General features: G+C 44.9%; 1 protein-coding gene across 2 annotated transcripts in view; it reads left to right on the top strand.

The window, feature by feature from the left end:
• PPFIBP2 (PPFIB scaffold protein 2) overlaps window positions 1-22,214 on the top strand; it is a 100,054-nt gene that overhangs the window by 64,017 nt on the left and 13,823 nt on the right. Inside the window, exons 8-22 of one of the 2 annotated variants that reach the window (XM_075280899.1) lie at window positions 1,966-2,148; window positions 4,310-4,402; window positions 5,151-5,262; window positions 5,601-5,633; window positions 6,983-7,044; window positions 8,528-8,603; window positions 9,644-9,750; window positions 10,591-10,655; window positions 12,394-12,462; window positions 12,566-12,626; window positions 14,832-14,888; window positions 17,430-17,571; window positions 18,095-18,127; window positions 20,497-20,626; window positions 21,034-21,162. In XM_075280899.1, the coding sequence (XP_075137000.1) occupies window positions 1,966-2,148; window positions 4,310-4,402; window positions 5,151-5,262; window positions 5,601-5,633; window positions 6,983-7,044; window positions 8,528-8,603; window positions 9,644-9,750; window positions 10,591-10,655; window positions 12,394-12,462; window positions 12,566-12,626; window positions 14,832-14,888; window positions 17,430-17,571; window positions 18,095-18,127; window positions 20,497-20,626; window positions 21,034-21,162 (1,352 nt within the window). The remainder of the gene's footprint in view (window positions 1-1,965; window positions 2,149-4,309; window positions 4,403-5,150; window positions 5,263-5,600; window positions 5,634-6,982; window positions 7,045-8,527; window positions 8,604-9,643; window positions 9,751-10,590; window positions 10,656-12,393; window positions 12,463-12,565; window positions 12,627-14,831; window positions 14,889-17,429; window positions 17,572-18,094; window positions 18,128-20,496; window positions 20,627-21,033; window positions 21,163-22,214) is intronic. The other variant, XM_075280900.1, reaches the window with a different exon arrangement.

The raw sequence follows: 22,214 nt of genomic DNA, 5'->3' as shown, positions 1-22,214 counted from the left end.
TATAGAAAGTTGTTTTATTATTGGAGGTCCACTTTAAGTTTGACCTATGCGCCCTGTTTGGCGGTGGAGTGGAAAGTGTTAAAGGGGTCGTACACAATCACATGGCTGCTGTGGGACTAAGTTTCAAGACCAGACACAACCCATAGAAGAGTTTGCTACTGCTTTTGGAACCATGTTTTTCTAATCCTGGACCACCCCTTTAACTACCCATGTGCTATGATTGCACTATGGTCCCCAATTTGGAGTTTTCCAGCATGCCCTGACCCCCTGGTGCTGTGGTCTTGGAGTTCTAGTTTAGGATAGCTGCAGGTTGGAGACCCCTGCCCTAGACTCACTGCCCACTCCCCAATGGTCATTTAGAACCTGGTTCAGATTGCAGCTCCAGATTTTGGCTGCTCGGGCCCCGCAGCTGTTCTACGTCTTCTATGTGCTAGTAACAAACACTCCAGCCTATAAAACCTCTAAGATATTGATTTCACTTCCACTTGTCATGAACTTGTCATCAGTGGAAACAACATCCTCGTAAAAGTGACTGTGCCTCGGATACCTGTATAGCGCGGCACAGGATCAGATTGACCCTCTGTTTAACCGGGCCGAGTGCCAGTACCCTGACCCTAGTGCGAAGCCTGGTGACAGCGCTCCTTAACAGGTGGGCGCTGGAGCTGATGAAAGGCATTGATGTCCATTGGCTGCAGCGGCAGAGCCCTGGCCGCAGGGGGCGTGGCCTTGACAACTAGTGCTGCAGCCTCAGAACTGTGCAGCAGAGCTTGTTCTCCTCTAGAAAGCAAGTGGGATGTGAAGGAGTGATGCATGTTTTTGGCCCCCATGTTGCCTGAGCGTCTCTTCTGCTGTGTTAGGCAGCCACAGACTAGACTCGACTTATTGGGGCACATTTATTAAGCTACTTGCACCTTTTTTTGGTGTAACTTGTGCCTTGTGGGGTCTTATTGACTCCCTGCACTTTATTTATGATGCATTTGCACTTTTTGCAGATGGTTTTTCTGGCGTATGTGCCAGGAAAAAAAAACCTCCTGGCATCAAATGTGTCCACAGGGCCCCTCACCTGGTGAAGACTAAAAGGGTATCCCTTTGGCTTGTATAAGACTATTATGGGTCGACATGTGAACAGAGTCTAACATGCACAATGCTATTTGGAGCGCGGTCTATTTTTCCCTCGATACCTTGAAGTGCACAAGTGTTGCACATTAGCTCATGGTATTTGGCGGCATACTGTGGACTGTATAACTTTTCCAGACAGGAAATAAATCCAATACAGAAACCAGGAAAATAAAAACTACAAACCTGTTGTTAACAACCTAAAAAGTTGGCAGTGCCGTGGTTAACCCTATGGGTGTATTCGCACGTGGCGGAGGTTTCTGCACCTGTCAATCCGTTCTGTTTGCAAGAATTTCAAATGAATGGGATCGGCTCTAGATACTTTGTAACTTTGGCCGTGACTCGTGTCGCGTTGCAAGCCCTTCACTGGTGTGAGTGAGTCCCATTGGCTAATGGGGCATCACTTAATGTGATTGCAACTAAAAGTCTCAGTTGGTGCACCCTGGGTGTCACAAGGCGACCCCATCCCTTAATGAAAGCATCACAATGATCTTTGGTGCTGCAATTTGTTTGCTCAATGTGTTTGCAACTAAAAGCCCCAGATGGTGCACCCCGGGTGTCACAAGGCAACCCCATCCCTTAACGAAAGCGTCACAGTGATCTTTGGTGCTGCAATGTTGCGGTCAAAGTCATCACGGTTGCAAAAAAAAATTCTGCACTTGTGAACTCGCCCTTATACCACAACCTCAGCCATGTCTTATTCACAGAGCTATGGGGAGCTGTTGGAGTGTCTTCAAAATGTAGAGTTGTCTTAACTTGGGAGAATTTTTTTTAACTATAGTTTTTTCTGTGTTTCAGTTTTCTTTAGTTTTATGTCTGTTTTTTTTGTTTCTTTTTGCCTTTTTGCAGTCTGTAGTCAATCTGATCAATGAGCTCCAGGAGCAGATGTGCAAACTACAGCTGGAGATCAATACTAAAATCCAGGAGAGGGAGACCCAGGCTAAGATATGTGACCTAATCGAGCCTGTCCACAACACCCCAAGTGGTGACCCCCCACAACCGGTGAAGTGCTCTGGTTGTGAAGGGAAGGATGTATGAGAAGTATTCTGAACCTTGCATGGGGTATGGTTGGGTTATGTACTAAAGCACTACTGCCATGGAGTCCTGTATAGGGACAGAGGGAACCAGCTTTTACTTACTAGTATATTCAATTCATAGTCCAATAATCCATTGAGGAAATTTCAAAAATTTCCAAAAACTCTACCCTTACCGTACATTCTCTGGATCATTCTGCCACAAAGGAGGGGGAAAGATCTTGCCCTAGATAAGTCAGACCGCTCGATAGGCCTCATCCCATAACCCAATAGGGCTGGATATATACCCATGACTACAGGACTGGTTTATACATGGCCGCCTCTCCCTCCAGGGCTAGGGTTGAGATTCGTTGGGGTACAAGGCTTACGTTTGCAGTGCTGTGTGTGCCATATTCTATGAATCTCCGTTCTTCATTTACAACTTGTTTGTTTTTGCTGTGAATTTACAAAAATGGTTAACCCTTGGTTCACCTCTGCGTTTGGTTATACATTAGGGGTGTCTGTATGAGGATTCTCCGAACGGACCACCGAACGCATTGGCAAGCGGTGTGTAGTGCAAGCACATGGACCCCATAGACTATAATGGGGTCCGTGTGCTTGTCACGAGATCTCCGCACGAGGCATGTGGACAGAAAGTAGATTGTGAAGTACTTTCCTCTCCGCATGTTCTCTGCGGAGATCTCACAACAAGCACACGGACCCCATTATGGTCTATGGGGTCCATGTGCTTGCACTGCACACCGCTTGCCAATGCGTTCGGTAGTCCGTTCGGGGAATCCGTATGGGTGCCAAACGCAGATGTGAACCAAGTGTTATATGACTGTTAATGTGATTAACTGCTTGGTGGTCATAAGGGGGAGATAGTGCTTATGTTTTTAGGTCTCAAGACCATATTCTGGTTGTGGACGGTACTGTACCTCCACCTGATCCTGACTGCAGAGAATATACAGTCTGTGTGTTGGGGTGCTATAAGGAGGTACAATATGGCGGCACATGTAGTGCTTACAACCCTGTAATACACAACTGTAGGGACTGTATACTGCCGACAGGCTCCATGTACACAGCTCAGCCATGTGCGTGAGGCCTTAGGTGGGGTTAAGCAGGTATAATAATACAATTGGATATTACTCAACCCAGACCCAAAATCCATTTGAAGTCTACAACCCACTGTTTTTTGGGGGAAATTCTCATTCCTGTTCATAGGACTACAGATTTGCAGTCCAAGTGAATCAGAGACATGAAGGGACCATGATCTATAGCCTGTCAACCTGCAAATCTGCTGCAGAAATCTGAAGGATAGCCACATTGGAGAAGTATGTCTTAGGATATGTTTAAGGGATTGTCTGCGCTCAAGCAATTTATGGCCTACCCTCGGGATAGGTTAACACTTGGCAGACTTGTTGCAAGAATTTTTGCAACAGGAAATCAGTCCCATACATGTGAGTGGTGTTTTTGCAGCATGTGCTTGTATTTCTGGATACCCCACTCATGGTAAGTTCACAGTGTTTTTTGCAAGCAAATTTTTGAGGCAGAATCCACCAGAAAATCTCCTCTGAGTTTTTTTTTTTAGCACCACCTTGCAAAGCCCATTGAAATGAATGGGAGGCAGAAAAAAAATTGCATGGGAGCATTGGGAGATGTTTTTCAAGCTGGATTCTATCTCAATATCCACCTGCAAGAAATATGTGAACATACCCATAGATGTATGGGACAGTTACCATTAGCTGGTCAGGTCTGATCTCTGCAGGGCGCCCATACTTCCCATTGCACCCTGGCATTGGCTTCATTCTGGACAGGGAACTTTTTAGCACAAATATTCAGGTTTGCCCTTCAAGGTGGATTTTTCTACTTTGGAATCAACAAATAAAAAGTGACTTGCCCGGGGCTGCGCACGGACTTGCTGAGACACTTAGTTTCCAGAAGTCGTTCACCTGTTCGCATGCCTTTGTGACATAGGTGGGAAAGTTCCTAATCGCTGCAGAACATCAGACTCAAGTGTGGACAGGCCGCAGATGACGTCTCCTGCTGACTTGGTGTTTGCTGCATGGGATTGATCTGCCCACTCGTCCATGAGCATTCTGGATGTTTGGCTTGCCTCGTGTTGGATGTTCTCGTCTCGCCCGGTACTCATGGAGTACGTGTCCTTGTCTCGTTCACAGATGCTAATACAAGAACTGAAGACCCTCAAAATCAAAGTGGAGGAACTGGAAAACGAGAGGGCACAATATGAGTGGAAACTCAAGGCAACAAAGGTGAGCGACCATATTGATAGCTTTTCCTATGTGATCTTGATCGGTGATGTGGTGACATATTCATAGTGAGCTGCACAGCCTCCGTGTTCTGCCATAAAGGCCATGTTGTATGTAGTGTGTGCAGACTCTTCATCCCATGATACATGCCAGGCTCCATATCCGCAACCTTAATGATGGAGCTGTTGTATGGATGCGTATCGAGTTGTAGTTTCCCAAAAGTTGGGGTGCCAAAGGTCGCTGATCCCCGTCGTGTGCTTGAGCCCAGAGGAGTGGGCTTATTCTTTCATTATTGGTAAATGGGACCTTGTAGCTGGAGTGTAAATAAGGGGCACAATGGAAGATGTGAATGAGAACCTCCAATGGCAGACATTGGGGGTGAATCCTCAAAACAGCACTAGGGAACAGCGCAGACGTTGCCTATCCCGTCATGTTCCAGATCTAACTTCCCATAGGATCTCTAAAAATTACAGCTCGATTTCATCTCAAGTAACAATTCTGGAGCCTTTTCTTAGATCTCTGTGTTGTGCTGTTCCCCTGTTATTCTTCCTGGAAATGTATGGAAATTGAATTGACAACTGGTCACACTTCCTTGTCCGTAGGGTTGGTCCCTGACCACATACGACTTGGGCTTCCCTCCAAAAATTGTTGCATGTTCCTATGTCGTGGTTGTGCTCCTACGCTGTACACAAGTGACCTCATACTCCGCACCGCACGCTTTATCCTTTGTCTTATATTTGTATTATCTTAGGCTGAAATTGCACAACTCCAGGAGCAGCTGGCATTGAAGGATGCCGAGATCGAGCGCTTACAGAGCCAGATTTCTTCAAGAACAATCGCACAAAACGAATCTTCCGAACGAGGTAATAAGCGACATTCTGCGTCTCGCCCTGCAAAGCAACAAAGAGGCCGAAACCAAGAAATACAAAGTAACAATTAGCCTTAATTAAAAGAATCTCCTTCTGTTTTGTGTATACAGCTCCTGTAGCCATTGGGAGCTGTAGACACATCACAAGACTATCTGGACAACTTTAAAAGCTGCTTTGTATTCTACTTTAGATGCATTTGAGCGATACAAATGTGGGTTGCAAAAGTCCACACACCCTTTAATAGAATGCAATCTCAACCGTAAGAACTGCCTATATGATATAAAATGTAACTTTGCATTATTTTGCTTTCTTTACTTCTTCCCGTCCCATAGAAGAAGTATTTAGGAGGAGGATAAAGGAGAAACGTAAGCCATTGTCCTTATTCGTTCTTGTCCACCACTGTTGTCTATAATGCTACATCGTTGCAATAACCTTCGTTCCATGTCACTGATTGCAAATAGCAGCAAACAGACAGCTAATAACCTCGCGTCACCCATGGCTTCCTCCACCGCGGCTTCTCCATCAATCCACCAAATCACTTTCATTGTTGGCCAAAGTAATATGGGTTCCAATTTTTGGGAATGAGCAGGCTGTCTGGTTGCTCTGTGTGTCGCCTGCAGTGTTGGTGAAATTTGGATTAATCTTCTGCTGTTCTCATTATATCCGAATTGTCTTGCTAATTTTTTAATTTTTTGGGGGGGGAGTGGGAAGGTATCTGTATAGGATAATTGGTCATTTTGTGGAGTGGATCAGAAAGTCGGAAAATTGCACACGTGGTCCAACAGAGGGCTTCAAAAATATATCTGGGACTGTGGGGGTCCGCCACCTAGCACCCACACCGATCTGCTGTTTCAAACCAGTGCTGTAGCCTCTTCACCTCATACCAAGCACAGCGCCATATATGATATAGTGGCTGTGATTGGTACTGCAGCTCGGTCTCATTATCATGTTCATGTGACATCACTCGAGCGCAGGGGTGCGGTGTTTGATATTGATGACCGAAATGATCATTGTACTGGTAAACCCCTTTAGGGCTCATCATCCATCTGTATAAAACCTATACACGTCCATATCGATAGAGTCCGATAGGGTATTTGTGAATCCAACCATAGTCAGAACTACTTGGCTCCCAAATCCAGTCCAGATGGGGATGTCTTCTTTTGTACCTTGGCAGCCATTACTATGTCAGAGCCTGGGTCATCGGAGTCCCCATTGTGGGCCAGTCCGAACCCAATTATTGCTTATATGACTAGTATAATCTGCACATCTGACCCTATAGCCCACTGGTGAGTTTCCCAATTGGATGAACAATTTCTGTTTCGGCCCGAAAAGTAGGAATTAAGGCAGTCATGTGGCCCTGATGGGGTTAAACAAGGGGAGCCCTGGCCCCAGGATCCGCAGCTGAATCACCCCGCGCTGAAAAAAGAAACCCCCCCCCCCCCTTAACACCCAAGTTATGACGTGCTCGTATACTGGGCAATGAATTTTTTTGTATGTGACAATCTGAATTGTTGAGTATTATGTCAGTGACCCCGCTCGAGGAAATTGGTTAATTCACGGCTTTATTTCTTAACCCCACATGTGCTTTGCGTTACGAATCTGTGCTTACGGCAAACCTAATCTTTGGATCACGTGACTTGTTTTCATACAATAATTCGTTACCATTTCTTTATGTAACAATGTCTAATAACTAATGGGATTTTCTGACCTGCAGATCAAGAAGTTCAGAGGTTAAAGTTGGGGATGGAGACGTTACTGGCGGCGAATGAAGAAAAAGTAAGTCCGTGCTGGATGGACTATTGGTATAATTTTTGCGTAGGCTTTCTTAAAGGGGATGTCTCATGAGAACAACCCCTGACTGTATGTCTTACGAGGGCACATGGGCACCCTAGAATGGGACTTGCCTTTATAAGCCAGTATGGAGAGTTCCCCTCTATAGGTAATACCTGGTTGGTCGCGACTTTCTCCAGCAAAATCCGCTATTTGTAAGGGATTCCGGGAGCAGGACCAGAATGATCAACTGACTGACAACCTGATGGGACAACCCCTTAAATATTGGTCTTTAATGTGAATCTCTGATGCCGGGTGTCCAAATGGCATACTATTCTGAATTTGCTGGAATTGTCCCAAATATTTAAAGCTTGGCTTGTCTCGGTCCCAAAAGATGTGAGAAATTTGCAAACCCAACGCATAAGTGGGTATTGCCACCCAATTTGGAGGCGGAGCTTTCAGATTGAAAGTAAATTAGTAAGTTAACTTCAGTTGTAAAACCTCTAGGCCCCGCACATCGACTGGATTCTCCAGCCCAAACCTAGTCAATAGACTGTGACTTCTTCTATCATAGTGCTATGTCGTACGAGGAGTCCCTGCACTGCTGAACTGTACAGCTGCAGGGACTCCTTGTGTTAAGGATAGAAGGGTTATTCGTTAATTTGTGTCAATTAACAAAATGAAGCGAATGGAGAAAATAGAAATGTAAATCCCATCAATATTTGGTGTGACCTTTGCCCTTTGGAGGAGGCGTCCTGGAAGGGATAATCCGGCCCCCACAGATATAGCCCTGATCTCAATCTCGTCCAGTCTGCCTGGTATGACATGGAGCAAGAAGATCTGGGCTTGGTTCTCCAAGATGGCGGCGGGTACAACCTCCCTGCCCAGTCCTGCCAAAACCTGTCTGCAAGTACTGAGAAGAACTGATGGAAGGCAAAGGGCAAAGGTCACGCTAAATATTGGTGGGATTTACATTTCTAATTCCCTTCATTTTGATCATTGACAAAAATAATCTATTAACCCTTCTATTTCTGGAAGCATTCTAACTGCAGCATTTTTCCCCACACCTGCTTAAAACTTTTGCACAGCACTGTACCTCCTGCCTCAGCAGCTCCTTCCTTGTTTCTTCTGCTCGGCTATGACAGGGTCACTTTAAACCGTGCATGACTTTATGGACTTGGCAGCCGTAAAGCAAGGAAAGACGTGGCGTCTACTCTGGCACAAGTCGGCCCATGGAAACATTTGAGCAATAAGCCGTCAGGTCCTTGTTCTGGAGTCAGTTTTCTGCACATAGTTCTCTGCACGTCTTCCGCCGATGTTATTCGGCCTGGTATATTCCATTATACACTGTATGGAAGGGATAGAATACGATATATGACGTACATACCCAGCCATGGGCAAAATGGTGACGGTTTTGGAGCGGTCGTTGCGAGACCTCTGGATCGTATTTGTAGGACTGTCTCTTATGTGTTATGTTGTTACCTTTTAGGACCTCCGAATTGAAGAACTCACAATGCTCCTAAACCAATACAGACGGGTAAAGAACTTTGTGATGGCGACGCATGGTGAGTGGTATAGACGAGCGCTACCCAACTGGCGCCATAGGGGGCAGCACACGCAACGCTCATGCCATACAGCTAATAAGATATATGGAGACAAACATTTGCACAAAAAATTGTGAATAAACCTGCCCCATAGTGACCCTTTAGCGTGACACAAATGGGTCTCCATAGACTTCTCCGGTGATACAATAGCAGATCCAGCTCTTGTGGCCACAATGACGATGTAACCAGATTGCGGATACATTTATTATTTGCTACATTTTAGAAGATCTTGTGTTCTGCTCCTAATACAGAGCCGAGGTGGTGCATTGTATATAGCATTGTATATAGCATTGTATATAGCGCCCCCTTATGTGCTCAGGCACTAACCCTCGCTCCGCCGCGCCGTGTTTGCGCTCACTTTGCTACTTCATCCTGCTACTATTTCCGAGCCGTACAATAAACATCCTCCTAACTTCTAGAATAGTTTCCAGATTGTCTTCCAGAAGGTTTAATATTTACTTCATGTTCCTATTTAGAAGTTGAGACCCGGCAGCGTTTTTCGCGATTTGTTCCTATTAGAAAGGAATGTGAACGTTAAAGGAAAAGTAACCAAATAACAAATCCCTCCTATTGCCTTTAACTACCTTTATCAATGTGGAGAGAGATCATTCACTGAGTTTAAAGAGGGTTATTGTTTGCAGCTGCTTTGCCCCGGTGTCCCTAGGATAACACTTCCTGTCATAGGCTTCAGCCCTATAGGTGCATGGTGTGGATCCAGAGCCCAAACCAAATAGATGCTGCAGAATATCTAATACTATTATAGCTCTTCTGCATACCTCTGTCAGGATGGTGATTTGGATCCATACAACTTCTATATCACAGGCCAGGAGGTGTTATCATAGGAACATTGTATTTAGAAACGTTCATGGTCATCTGATACTGCAAAGGAAATATCCACTGGTTGTCCATTGCTCGTATCCAGCCAATAAAGTGCGCCCTAGACTATTTCTTCTCTAAAATCTCTGTATATGACGTAAGTTTTATATGTTATTTTATTTTAGGTTCTTCGGAAAGAATACTGTCTACGACCAACGAAGAGGAAGTGGAGTCTACCATAAAGAAACTGATTCCAAAGAACAACCAGACCCTGGACTTACTGAAGTCGGAGGTAATGTGACCGTGCGGGGTTTGACTATCTATGAATATTGCTTTTCCCCGGACACTTATGCCTGGTTCATATCTGGGTTTGGTAATCCGTTTGGGGAGTCTACATGGGGACCCCCCTCCTGTACAGACTACCGAATGCACTTGCAAGCGGTGTGCAGTAAAAGCACACGGACCCCATAGACTATAATGGGGTCCGTGTGCTTTCCACGTGCTGCCCGCATGAATCATGCGGATGTGAAAGTAGATCACAATCTACTTTCCTGTCCGCATGTTCTGTGCAGAGACCGTGTGGGATGCACACGGACCCCATTATAGTCTCTGGGGTCCATGTGCTTTTACTGCACACCGCTTGCAAATGCATTTGGTAGTCTGTACGGCGGGGTCCCCATGTGAACTAGGCCTTAGAATGATCCAGAAGCTTGTAGAGGGGAGAACTGTAAATATCTGCATGAAGGTGGTAGGTTTACAATAGATTTGAAATACATGGCTTATATGTCCGAGTGTGCAGGTCGATGCTCCTCTGAGGGGGGTATCTGATGGTCCATCCATTCCAATGTACAAAGAACAAGTCCTTTCCTCCTCCCTGTCATCAAAAGCCTCCATAGATCATGGAACACTCAGACATCACTCCAAGTGCATTCAGCTGCACACTCGGACCCACATCGGGTGCACACTCGGTCGTATGTATAGGTCCTTAGGGTGTCTCCAGTCACAAAATTAGAAACTGCTCCACTGTTTTCACTGATCTATTTGCAGGAGGTAATGCTGAGACTTGTCCGAGCTGGCGCTCTATTCTTCACCCCCGTGGCTCCAGCCTAAATGTCTACCTTGTCTCCTCTAGGTGTGCTCCACCGCGTCCTCCCCAACTGCGCCAACGTCACCCCCTCAAAACATCCTGGAAAATGGGTAAGAACGGAAAACTAATGAAGAAAATGATATGTCATGTGAATGAACCTGGCGAGGGATAAATTACCGTCATTGTGTGGCACTATAACTATGTGAGGCTGAGACGTGATCTGATACTATTATGTGTCCTGTACTAGAAGATTCTAGAATATCGTCTAAGGTTAAGACTTTCTGCAATATATAGCTACACCTTGTGATTCTGGATTCCATCCCGTCCATGGCTCGGTTATATGGTCCATGTGACGGCTGCAATGCCTTGACCGTCCAAGGCTTGGCTGAACGGAACTCGTAGCATCATAACATTGAGGGTTCCAGTCTGGTCCAATGTCCATGATGCAAAAAAACAAAAACTGGCGCAATTCTTGGTGTCCTAGAGCTCTATAATGCTCTATAATCCCTTTAAGTGGCCATATTAGAGGCTGTGAATGGTCACCAGTAGGCCAGATTATACCACTTGCAGGGTATCCCGTATACTGGCTGTGCCCTCCCCAGATAGCTGTATGTTTGTGTTACTGATCTGCTAAGTATCTTGACAGTAAGCCATGTTTTCTTACTCTGGAGTTAATTAAAATCAGAATGATGTGGTTTGGTGTCGCACAATGCATCTACTGAATGCGAAATGTGAACCGCGATGGGTGTGAAACATGTGCCAAGTTCTGTATAGCGCTCCGAGCTGTCTCTTATGGTTTACATAGTATAAAATCCAGTAGAAAATATACAAAGCAGAAAATACAAAGTATCTTCAATCTTACCACCAAGATCCTTGCACTTAGTTGGCATAGATTCCATGTCCTGGGACACAAATATCCCAAGATGCACCAAACCGCTTTTATTATTGGTGGCCTTTCTGACGCCAGTGAGGTTTAGATGAAAAAAATGGTTTTAAAGGGTTTTCCAAGAATTATTTTTATTTATGGCCTAGCCTTAGGATAGGTCCTAAATATGTAATTTGTGGGAGAATGATGGATCAGCTGTTCGGGGGTACGTCTGTGCTATATAACGGACGGAGCTGGAAGCCTATGGCTCCACGCCCTGTATAGTGGCCACGTGTTGGTACTGCAGCCCTGCCTTCATTGACTTCATGGGCGCCCGGCCACTATACAAAAAATCCTGGCCAACCCCTTTAAACTCCTCAAGTATCTGACACCACTGTTCACAATGTGTCCTCCCTATACAACAGAGCTACAAGTATTGCCGAACATTGGGGCAGATTCATTAGGAATCTAGTCAACTTTTTTGGTGTAAAAAAATTGCAAACCACTTTTTAACACCCCTTGTGACTTCTGTGGCGTAAGCAATAGCAGCAATCTACCCCAGCAAGGAGGAGGTGCCTAATTCATGAAGAGAGCACCCTGTACCGCCATGGGGACATCATGACCCATGTATACTACGCTGATATTGATGAATTCCCCCCCCCCCCCCAATTGTGTTATGCTAGACAATTCAGTTGCAGAATTTTTGAATTTTATCTGGCCGTATATAGTGACTCTTGTTTATTTCTAGAGATGAGCGAGTACTATTCGAAACTCCCAAATAGCACGCACCCATAGGAATGAATAGATGCAACCAGAACGCAGGGGATTAAGCAGCCGGCCGCCATCAAAGTCTGCGTTCCGGCCGCTTCCATTCATTCCTATGGGTACGTGCTATTCGAAACTCCCGTTTCAAATAGTACTCGCTCATCTCTAGTTATTTCCCATCTAAACAACCAAACTTTGTTTATGATATTTTTGACCAGGATCAGCACGCCTAGTTCTCCGGAAAATCTGAACTCTCCACAGGAAGAAACTATAGAGCAGCGGAATAGGTGAGTCAAACCTTTTGTTAACCAATTCATCAGTATAAAATGATACCTGATATTACTGCTCATAGAGAATCTCTACAAAAAGGTGAATGTTTTCTTTTATTAGAATCCAGCCCCGACAACTGTCCACCAGCTTGGAAGATTTGCAAAGTGGTACAACGGAGAAGGTACAACAGTATTGACATTGTAGGGCCATTAGGAAAGTCAGATATGATGATACGTGTTGCAGTAAATATTCCAGAACCCATGTTAGGCTTATGTAGAATGTATCAAAATCCACAAATGTAATCTATACATCACTAAATCGTGATCTTTTCCACTACCAACTAGAAGAGGTGACACTATGAAAGGCTTGCGTGGCTGCAGACCCCATGGCGGTCCCTGATTGTTGGATGTGATAAATGCAGATTCAGCAGCAATATCGGGCACAAGAGATGGGTCCAATGTTATAAGGCCAGATATAGTTTGGTTACTTGTTAACTCTAAAAGCTTATAATACAACAGGATACAAATTGGGTCAGGCCTAGGACTTGGCGTACAACCTGAGTCACTAAGACAATAGAATTCAGTTTTCTGGCACCAGAGTCATTTCATGTAATTATTCCTAAATATTAATTCACTGTGTGTGTCCTGGGAGAAGTGTAAGAATATGAGGAAATGCTATAGGAGGTTCCACGACCCAGAAAATGACCCCTTACCCCTACAGATTCTAATCTATTAAGGAGAACCTGTCACATAGAACATACAGTCTGATATAGGGGCAGTATGTTATAGAGCAGGTGGGAAAAAATATTTTAGAACGTTGAACTTTTTTCTTTCAATTCCTACTCATTCCGGGCTTAGGAGTCCAGTGGGCGGTCCTACTCTGTGTCCGGGAAGATCCGCCCACTGGACTCTGAGCCCAAAATGAGAAGGAATCAAAACGAATAAAGTAAATACTATACTGAACCTTCAGCTCCTCCTGCTCTATAACATGCCGCCTGCAGATCATACCTCCTATTCCATATGACGGGTTCCCTTTAAGTTGACTGTTTGCATGTCTAATATATGGATTGCTGGTGGAGGCACAGATTTTCTTGCATGTCCACTGTATGTAATATTCATCATTTACTAGGCTTGGATTTTCACTTTTAAAAATGTAACAAAAATGTGTTTGTTTTTTTTTTTTTTTACAAAACCCTCTATTTCTGACCGGTTATTTTTAATGAACCTCTAACCAAGGCATTTTTTTCCAGAATCGGGCACATGTACCTTACACAGAAGGCTCAAGCCCTGTGTGCACAGAGCCCAAATACTATCAAAAAGTAACATTTATAATTTTTATAGCCGGGGGTTCTAAGGCCCCCCATGCACATGACCATCCAATTGTACCATCAGGGGGAGGGGGATGCACTTGGATGACACTTGGAATGACATCAGAGTCCCTTCCATGATGTCTTTCCTTCTATGGGGTCTTCCAGTTTGTTCTGATGAAATGGAGGAGGATTGGAACTGCTCTGTATCCATCTGAACGGACTGGACTATCGGCCGTCCCCATGGCGGAGCCTCGACCTGCACACTGTGTGCATTAGGAAGTAGGAAAACTCTCCATAGACACGGGTTCGCTCTTCTGTGTCCAGTCAATAGCAACTAGTTTGTCACACGAATTATCTATTGTCCCCCTCCCCCCCATCACCCAGGTCATTCCTGTACTCTGCTGAGGTTTAATACATGGGGAAATGTGGTGACATTAAATAGTTAACTGAAGCGTGTGCTGTGTGACTAGCAGCATGTCATATACATTACAGTCACTGTATATATATATTTATATATTTATATGGCGTAACTCTAACCCATTGACTCCTGGCTACCTGTGGCTCTGTAATGGTTCTTAAAGGGAACCTGCCACATTATAAATGGTGTCTGATCTGCCAACAGATATATTGTTTCAATAGTAGGTTCCCGCCATACAGACGCCATGTTCAATGGGATTGGTCCCCTTTAAGTCCAGTAATCCAGAATACAAAGAGCCAAAGTTCTTGGCTAGCCAACATTGGAAAAAAGTTACCAAAATGCCAGGAAATCGCTGATGGTCGGCCAAGGATCCAAGACATTATTCTTCTTTAGTCCCACATTTGAGGTCCAGTATTCTTCATAGATCCAACCAAAGTCTCCTCCACATCTGGTAACTTTTATATTCTGCTTTAGATTTCCACGAATTCCATATTTTTAATATCTTAAAATTCGGACCTGGGCCTAAGGAGTGAATGGGTTAAATGCCAATAAAGTTGTTGCCGTCCTTATCCTAACCGTTCACTGTGTTGTGTTTGCACCCGATACTAACCGTGTGGTCTCGTTGTCACTTTTCTCTTCACGTCTTGACCCTTGTGTAGCATGCTGACGGGGAAACCTCCGAGCCTGTAGTAACAGAGCCTGTAGTAACACCCGAGGTATTAACTTTATTAAAACTTTTTGTCTTATTAATGAAACTTTTTGTGTTCTGTTTTTGGAGTTTGCAGAATAACCCTTCACAATCACAATCGCCTGTTGTGTCACCTTCATCGTACTAATAACTCAACCCAAAAAAAATAACAGGGGTCATGTTAATACAGTAAGTCAAGTATAGGCATTTTTACGGCACAACCCCCCACCCGTCTCCATTGCTGGGGCACCGACTTCAACCCTGCCGGTCATGAGACAAGGGCATGAGATGGGGCTTGTAAAGTCGCTACAATAGCGGACTCCCGGGGCGCAGAGATCCAACACCGAGCTCGAAGGATCCCCCAGTGGTGGCGTTACCTGCACCAGTGACCATTACAGACCTGCAAGACACTACGTGGTGCACAATTTAATATGTAGCAACAATTTTGTAAATATTTGTTACCTTTTTATAGCTTTTATGAGTTCAAAACCATCTTAAAGGCACATGACCAGGAAATATTATACTTTATTGTGTCCACAGTCCCAAATTTTCCAGCATTGTTTAGTTTTTCATATATAATCCCAAGCAAACGCACCTTGTGCTGACACGAAAAGGGGGTTGGTGTCAACCCCTCCCAAAAGTGAGCAATACTGGGCCGATTATGGGCGATTCTGAAGGTGTGGCTTAAATGGCCCGATTTACCAACAGATGTCTAAGGAAGCCGGTATAACACCAAGGAGTTGTTTGGATCCTTGTCCTGCCTCACCCTCTTATATCATGTACTAGTCATCACATACTAGGGTTACTGTCACCAGAACCAGTATATCACCCCAGCCTGCAGATAGATAGGTTACTGTCACCAGAACCAGCATATCACCCCAGCCTGCAGATAGATAGGTTACTGTCACCAGAACCAGCATATCACCCCAGCCCTGCAGATAGATAGGTTACTGTCACCAGACCCAGCGTATCACCCCAGCCCTGCAGATAGATAGGTTACTGTCACCAGAACCAGCATATCACCCCAGCCCTGCAGATAGATAGGTTACTATCACCAGACCCAGCATATCACCCCAGCCCTGCAGATAGATAGGTTACTGTCACCAGAAGCAGCATATCACCCCAGCCCTGCAGATAGATAGGTTACTGTCACCAGAACCAGCATATCACCCCAGCCCTGCAGATAGATAGGTTACTGTCACCAGAACCAGCATATCACCCCAGTCCTGCAGATAGATAGGTTACTGTCACCAGAACCAGCATATCACCCCAGACCCAGCATATCACCCCAGCCCTGCAGATAGATAAGTTACTGTCACCAGAACCAGCATATCTCCCCAGCCCTGCAGATAGATAGGTTACTGTCACCAGACCCAGCATATCACCCCAGCCCTGCAGATAGATAGGTTACTGTCACCAGAAGCAGCATATCACCCCAGCCCTGCAGATAGATAGGTTACTGTCACCAGAAGCAGCATATCACCCCAGCCCTGCAGATAGATAGGTTACTGTCACCAGAACCAGCATATCACCCCAGCCCTGCAGATAGATAGGTTACTGTCACCAGAACCAGCATATCACCCCAGTCCTGCAGATAGATAGGTTACTGTCACCAGAACCAGCATATCACCCCAGACCCAGCATATCACCCCAGCCCTGCAGATAGATAAGTTACTGTCACCAGAACCAGCATATCTCCCCAGCCCTGCAGATAGATAGGTTACTGTCACCAGACCCAGCATATCACCCCAGCCCTGCAGATAGATAGGTTACTGTCACCAGAACCAGCATATCTCCCCAGCCCTGCAGATAGATAGGTTACTGTCACCAGACCCAGCATATCACCCCAGCCCTGCAGATAGATAGGTTAGTGTCACCAGAACCAGCATATCACCCCAGCCCTGCAGATAGATAGGTTACTGTCACCAGAACCAGCATATCACCCCATCCCTGCAGATAGATAGGTTACTGTCACCAGAACCAGCATATCACTCCAGCCCTGCAGATAGATAGGTTACTGTCACCAGAACCAGCATATCACCCCAGCCCTGCAGATAGATAGGTTACTGTCACCAGAACCAGCATATCACCCCAGCCCTGCAGATAGATAGGTTACTGTCACCAGAACCAGCATATCACCCCAGCCCTGCAGATAGATAGGTTACTGTCACCAGAACCAGCATATCACCCCAGTCCTGCAGATAGATAGGTTACTGTCACCAGAACCAGCATATCACCCCAGCCCTGCAGATAGATAGGTTACTGTCACCAGAACCAGCATATCACCCCAGCCCTGCAGATAGATAGGTTACTGTCACCAGAACCAGCATATCACCCCAGTCCTGCAGATAGATAGGTTACTGTCACCAGAACCAGCATATCACCCCAGCCCTGCAGATAGATAGGTTACTGTCACCAGAACCAGCATATCACCCCAGCCCTGCAGATAGATAGGTTAGTGTCCTTTAAGTGTCGTTATTATGAAGTGTAAGTAATTGCTATTAGGTGTAATTATTTATACTGTCATGTATTATTATATAACCTGTTCCCACTGATTTGTCCACGTCAGAGTAACGCAGATCCCAGGTACCAGACCTTACCGGGTAAACTTTCTCGAACGACTCCAAATGGGTCACATGACGGCTTCAGAAAACCGGCGTCCCAGAATGCACTGCACATAAACAGTGAAAGTAATGGAATGCAGAGCTTGTGTAAGTCTTTAGTCTTCATTACGTAACTTCTGTTGCTCGGTCACACTTGGTCTCATTAACCCCTTCTTTATTTACTATGATGCTGTGGATTACAAGGTAGGGTCACCCCTGGATCTAATCTGTCTTTACCTTGCCTCATCATACCCTTTAACTTAAAGGGAAGCTGTCACATTGAAAATACAATCCAGTCTGCAGGCTGCAGGTTATAGAGCAGGGGGAGCTGAGCAGATTGATATATATGTTCTGTGGGAAAACCTATACATAGACTGTATATGTATCTAAATTTCTGCATAGGACCGCCCACTGGACACTTGAGCCCAGAATCGGAAGATATTCAGATCAATAAATGACAAGTTCGGCTCCTCCTGCTCTATAACATGCAATGTAAAGCCCCTCGCTCTTGGTGTTGGGGTCTTATCGTTCAGATATACTTTCCTGGATCTGAATCTTCCTTTAGTCAATGAAATTTGACTTTTTCCTTCTTTTCTTTTTGTTAATTCTCTCTTGTGGGATTGATGTGAAGATATCATCAGAAGTGCCAGTGCCCCAGTAATAGGTATCGTACCTGTAATGGTTACCACCGCATGCGTGTGACATATTTGCTACCTAAGGGGCATTGTTGGTTTTTTGATACATGAGCTTTTAGAGCAAACCCTTGTGGCAGCCGGGAAGTTGTGAGCACTACAAGGCTGGAGGTTCTGCACCACTGGACTGCAGAGACATTTACAATGCTAGAGATCCTGCACCACCGGACTGCGGAGACACTTACAATGCTAGAGATCCTGCACCACTGGGATCCTGCACTACCGGACTGTGGAGACACTTGCAATGCTGGAGATCCTGCACCACCGGACTGTGGAGACACTTGCAATGCTGGAGATCCTGTACCACCAGACTGCGGAGACACTTACAATGCTGGAGATCCTCCACCACCGGACTGTGGAGACACTTGCAATACTGGAGATCCTGCACCACTGGGATCCTGCACCACCGGACTGCGGAGACACTTACAATGCTGGAGATCCTGCACCACCGGACTGTGGAGACACTTACAATGCTGGAGATCCTCCACCACCGGACTGTGGAGACACTTGCAATACTGGAGATCCTGCACCACTGGGATCCTGCACCACCGGACTGCGGAGACACTTACAATGCTAGAGATCCTGCACCACTGGGATCCTGCACTACCGGACTGTGGAGACACTTGCAATGCTGGAGATCCTGCACCACCGGACTGTGGAGACACTTGCAATGCTGGAGATCCTGCACCACCAGACTGCGGAGACACTTACAATGCTGGAGATCCTGCACCACCGGACTGCAGAGACACTTGGTGGCCCCAGTGACATCACTGACATAGGTCCCCAGTCCCTCTCCAGCAACCACTGGGGTCACCGACTGTCTTAGCAATCACGCAGGGTGCAGGACTCTTTGCAAGGAGTCAATGACCCTACTCAAGTCATAATCCCATACTCTCCTAGCCATGTGACTAATATAAGATGGCAGCTTTGTAGACCCAACTTTTAATTTTGGAGAAGTGTCAATAGGATGGAGGGCTGGACCTTCTATGATATATAAGCATGCTTGGTTTTAACCAACTTCTGAATTTATTGTGGATTTTAATAGGAGAATGTGCATGGAGATCTGCTTGGTGTGTATTCCTGGGGGTGGAGTCCTTGTCCAAATCCAAATCTGCATTCATTATTCTTCATGTTGCTATTGGGAACAGTCAACAGATTTGATGTCAGATCCCCCCTCCCCCCAGCAGCCGAGCTCCTATAGATAGTGGCATAGCCGTCCGACTCCCACTCCTCCATTAATGGCCGACATCCATGGTCAGACTAACGCAGTAAAGATGGAATTCATTAAAATCCAATCATTGACTTCCTATGAAAGTAACAAACTATGTATCTACTTATTATAAAATATTAAGAATTTTAGAATTATTTTATTTTGGAATTGGTCATTTTCTCTCTGACTCCAACTCCACCCAAAACCGGTCCCGACTCTGACACCGCGACTCCGACTCCATCAGAATGCAAATCCCTAAAGCCGTGTCTGTACAGGAGTTTACCCAGCGAGTGGAGTTGTGTGATTTCAGCTCTGAAGCCTGCAGAATTCTCACTATAATACAGGATTGGTTCCATAGGTGATACAATATATGTGCAAGTTACTCAACTTTCCAACCTATGTCACTTGACCATGAATCTGTCAGCATTTCTTCAATACACCCATGTGAACAAGGCCTTACCTTCATTTTCATATTGTGCCCCGTGTTGCCCCCCTGGTGACCTCATTGACTGCTCTTTGGTGCCAACAACACCTCCTAGATGTTCTCGTTCTCCAGATTTTAGTAAGACCCATCTGGATGTGCCAGGTGTTGGCTTTCACTTAACAAGCAGTCATTGGCAGTCTCTGCCGACCCCCGAGCCAAATATTCCTCAGCGAGGAATCCAATATGTGTCTATGGCCTTATTTCTGAGCAACCTTTAGTTTTGTTGTCCTACATTCACACATTTACACTGTCCGAACCAGAAGAAGGAAAGAACGCAAACCAGTGGATCAGTGAAATGAGGGACCGTAATGGGTCCTGAGGGACCGTAATGGGTCCCAATGACTATAATGGGGTCTGTCCATTTGAAATCACCAGATGAAAAAGTTGTGTTTCAGGAATGGCAGATGTGAATGTCGCCTTAGTGTACACATCAGATGCTGATCAATACGTAATGTGTGGATTGTGCCCCAACGTTCACCCTATGTATGTAATATCCATAGCTATATACCCCCCATTCTCTTCTCTGTGTGTCTAAGCCCCCACCACTTACACAATACAATTTGTTGCAGATTTTCATTGTGGGATGTTGTGTACAATAAATCTGCTGCCTATAAAGTTTCTAGAATTCACACTTTGTATTTCATCAGGTGAAACAGAGAACAACCTGGACATCACCTTTAATGACCTCTCATCGGCTGGGTCTGAATCTGGGCCAAACTCGCCGCTCTCTCCCGAGGGCAAGAAGAGCCCAAAAGGCATCAAGAAGTTTTGGGGAAAGTAAGGATCCCTTTCCTTCGAGTTACCTTCTGTGCAGTGTGGTGCAAAAGTTTTAGGCAGCTGCAGAGGGAAAATCCTGCAGGTTAAGAAAGCTTTCAGTAATAGAAGGGTTAATACGTTATTTTTGTCAATACACAAAATCCCATCAATATTTGGGGTGATCTTTGCCCTTTGGAGGAGGAGTCTGGAAGTGATGATCCAGCCCCCACTGATAGAGCCCTGATCTCATCAACATCCACAGAAGATCAATACTGTCTGCAAGTACTGAGAAGAAAGCAAAGAGCAAAGGTCACCCCAAATATTGATGAAATTTACATTTCTCTTTTCAGTTTACAAGATAATCATGTAATATAAATATAATACATATATACAGTATACAGCTAATGTAAAATCCATCTTGGTTCCAGAATAAGGAGAACCCCGTCTGGAAATTTCAATACAGATGAATTAGGATTGTCTGAATTTAAAAGAGGAGGAATGAGAGCGACGGCGGGACCGAGACTCTCCAGAACCAAGGACCCTCGGAACAAAAACAGGTAACATCATCACATGGTATATAGCAGGGTCAGTATATACAGTATATCCCATTATATATGGCACTCAGGCATTGTATAGCCCTACTGCCCCTCTACAGCTCCATAGGATATCGCAACATTCTAACCTTAGCATATCGCAACATTCTAACCTTAGGATATCGCAACATTCTAACCTTAGGATATCGCAACATTCTAACCTTAGGATATCGCAACATTCTAACCTTAGGATATCGCAACATTCTAACCTTAGGATATCGCAACATTCTAACCTTAGGATATTGCAACATTCTAACCTTAGGATATCGCAAAATTCTAACCTTTAGGATATCGCAACATTCTAACCTTAGGATATTGCAACATTCTAACCATAGGATATCGCAACATTCTAACCTTAGGATATCGCAACATTCTAAGCATAGGATATCGCAACATTCTAACCTTAGGATATCGCAACATTCTAACCTTAGGATATCGCAACATTCTAACCATAGGATATCGCAACATTCTAAGCATAGGATATCGCAACATTCTAACCTTAGGATATCGCAACATTCTAACCTTAGGATATCGCAACATTCTAACCTTAGCATATCGCAACATTCTAACCATAGGATATCGCAACATTCTAACCATAGGATATCGCAACATTCTAAGCATAGGATATCGCAACATTCTAACCTTAGGATATTGCAACATTCTAACCTTAGGATATCGCAACATTCTAACCTTAGCATATCGCAACATTCTAACCTTAGGATATCGCAACATTCTAACCATAGGATATCGCAACATTCTAACCTTAGGATATCGCAACATTCTAACCATAGGATATTGCAACATTCTAAGCATAGGATATCGCAACATTCTAACCTTAAGATATCGCAACATTCTAACCTTAGGATATCGCAACATTCTAACCTTAGGATATCGCAACATTCTAACCTTAGGATATCTCAATATTCTAACCTTAGGATCTCGCAACATTCTAACCTTAGGATATTGCAACATTCTAACCTTAGGATATCGCAAAATTCTAACCTTTAGGATATCGC

This window comes from Leptodactylus fuscus, chromosome 7 (assembly GCF_031893055.1).
Source record: "Leptodactylus fuscus isolate aLepFus1 chromosome 7, aLepFus1.hap2, whole genome shotgun sequence".
NCBI lineage: Eukaryota > Metazoa > Chordata > Amphibia > Anura > Leptodactylidae > Leptodactylus > Leptodactylus fuscus.
Note: the sequence above shows the minus strand (reverse complement) of the source record. Positions and strands in the feature narration are given on the sequence as shown.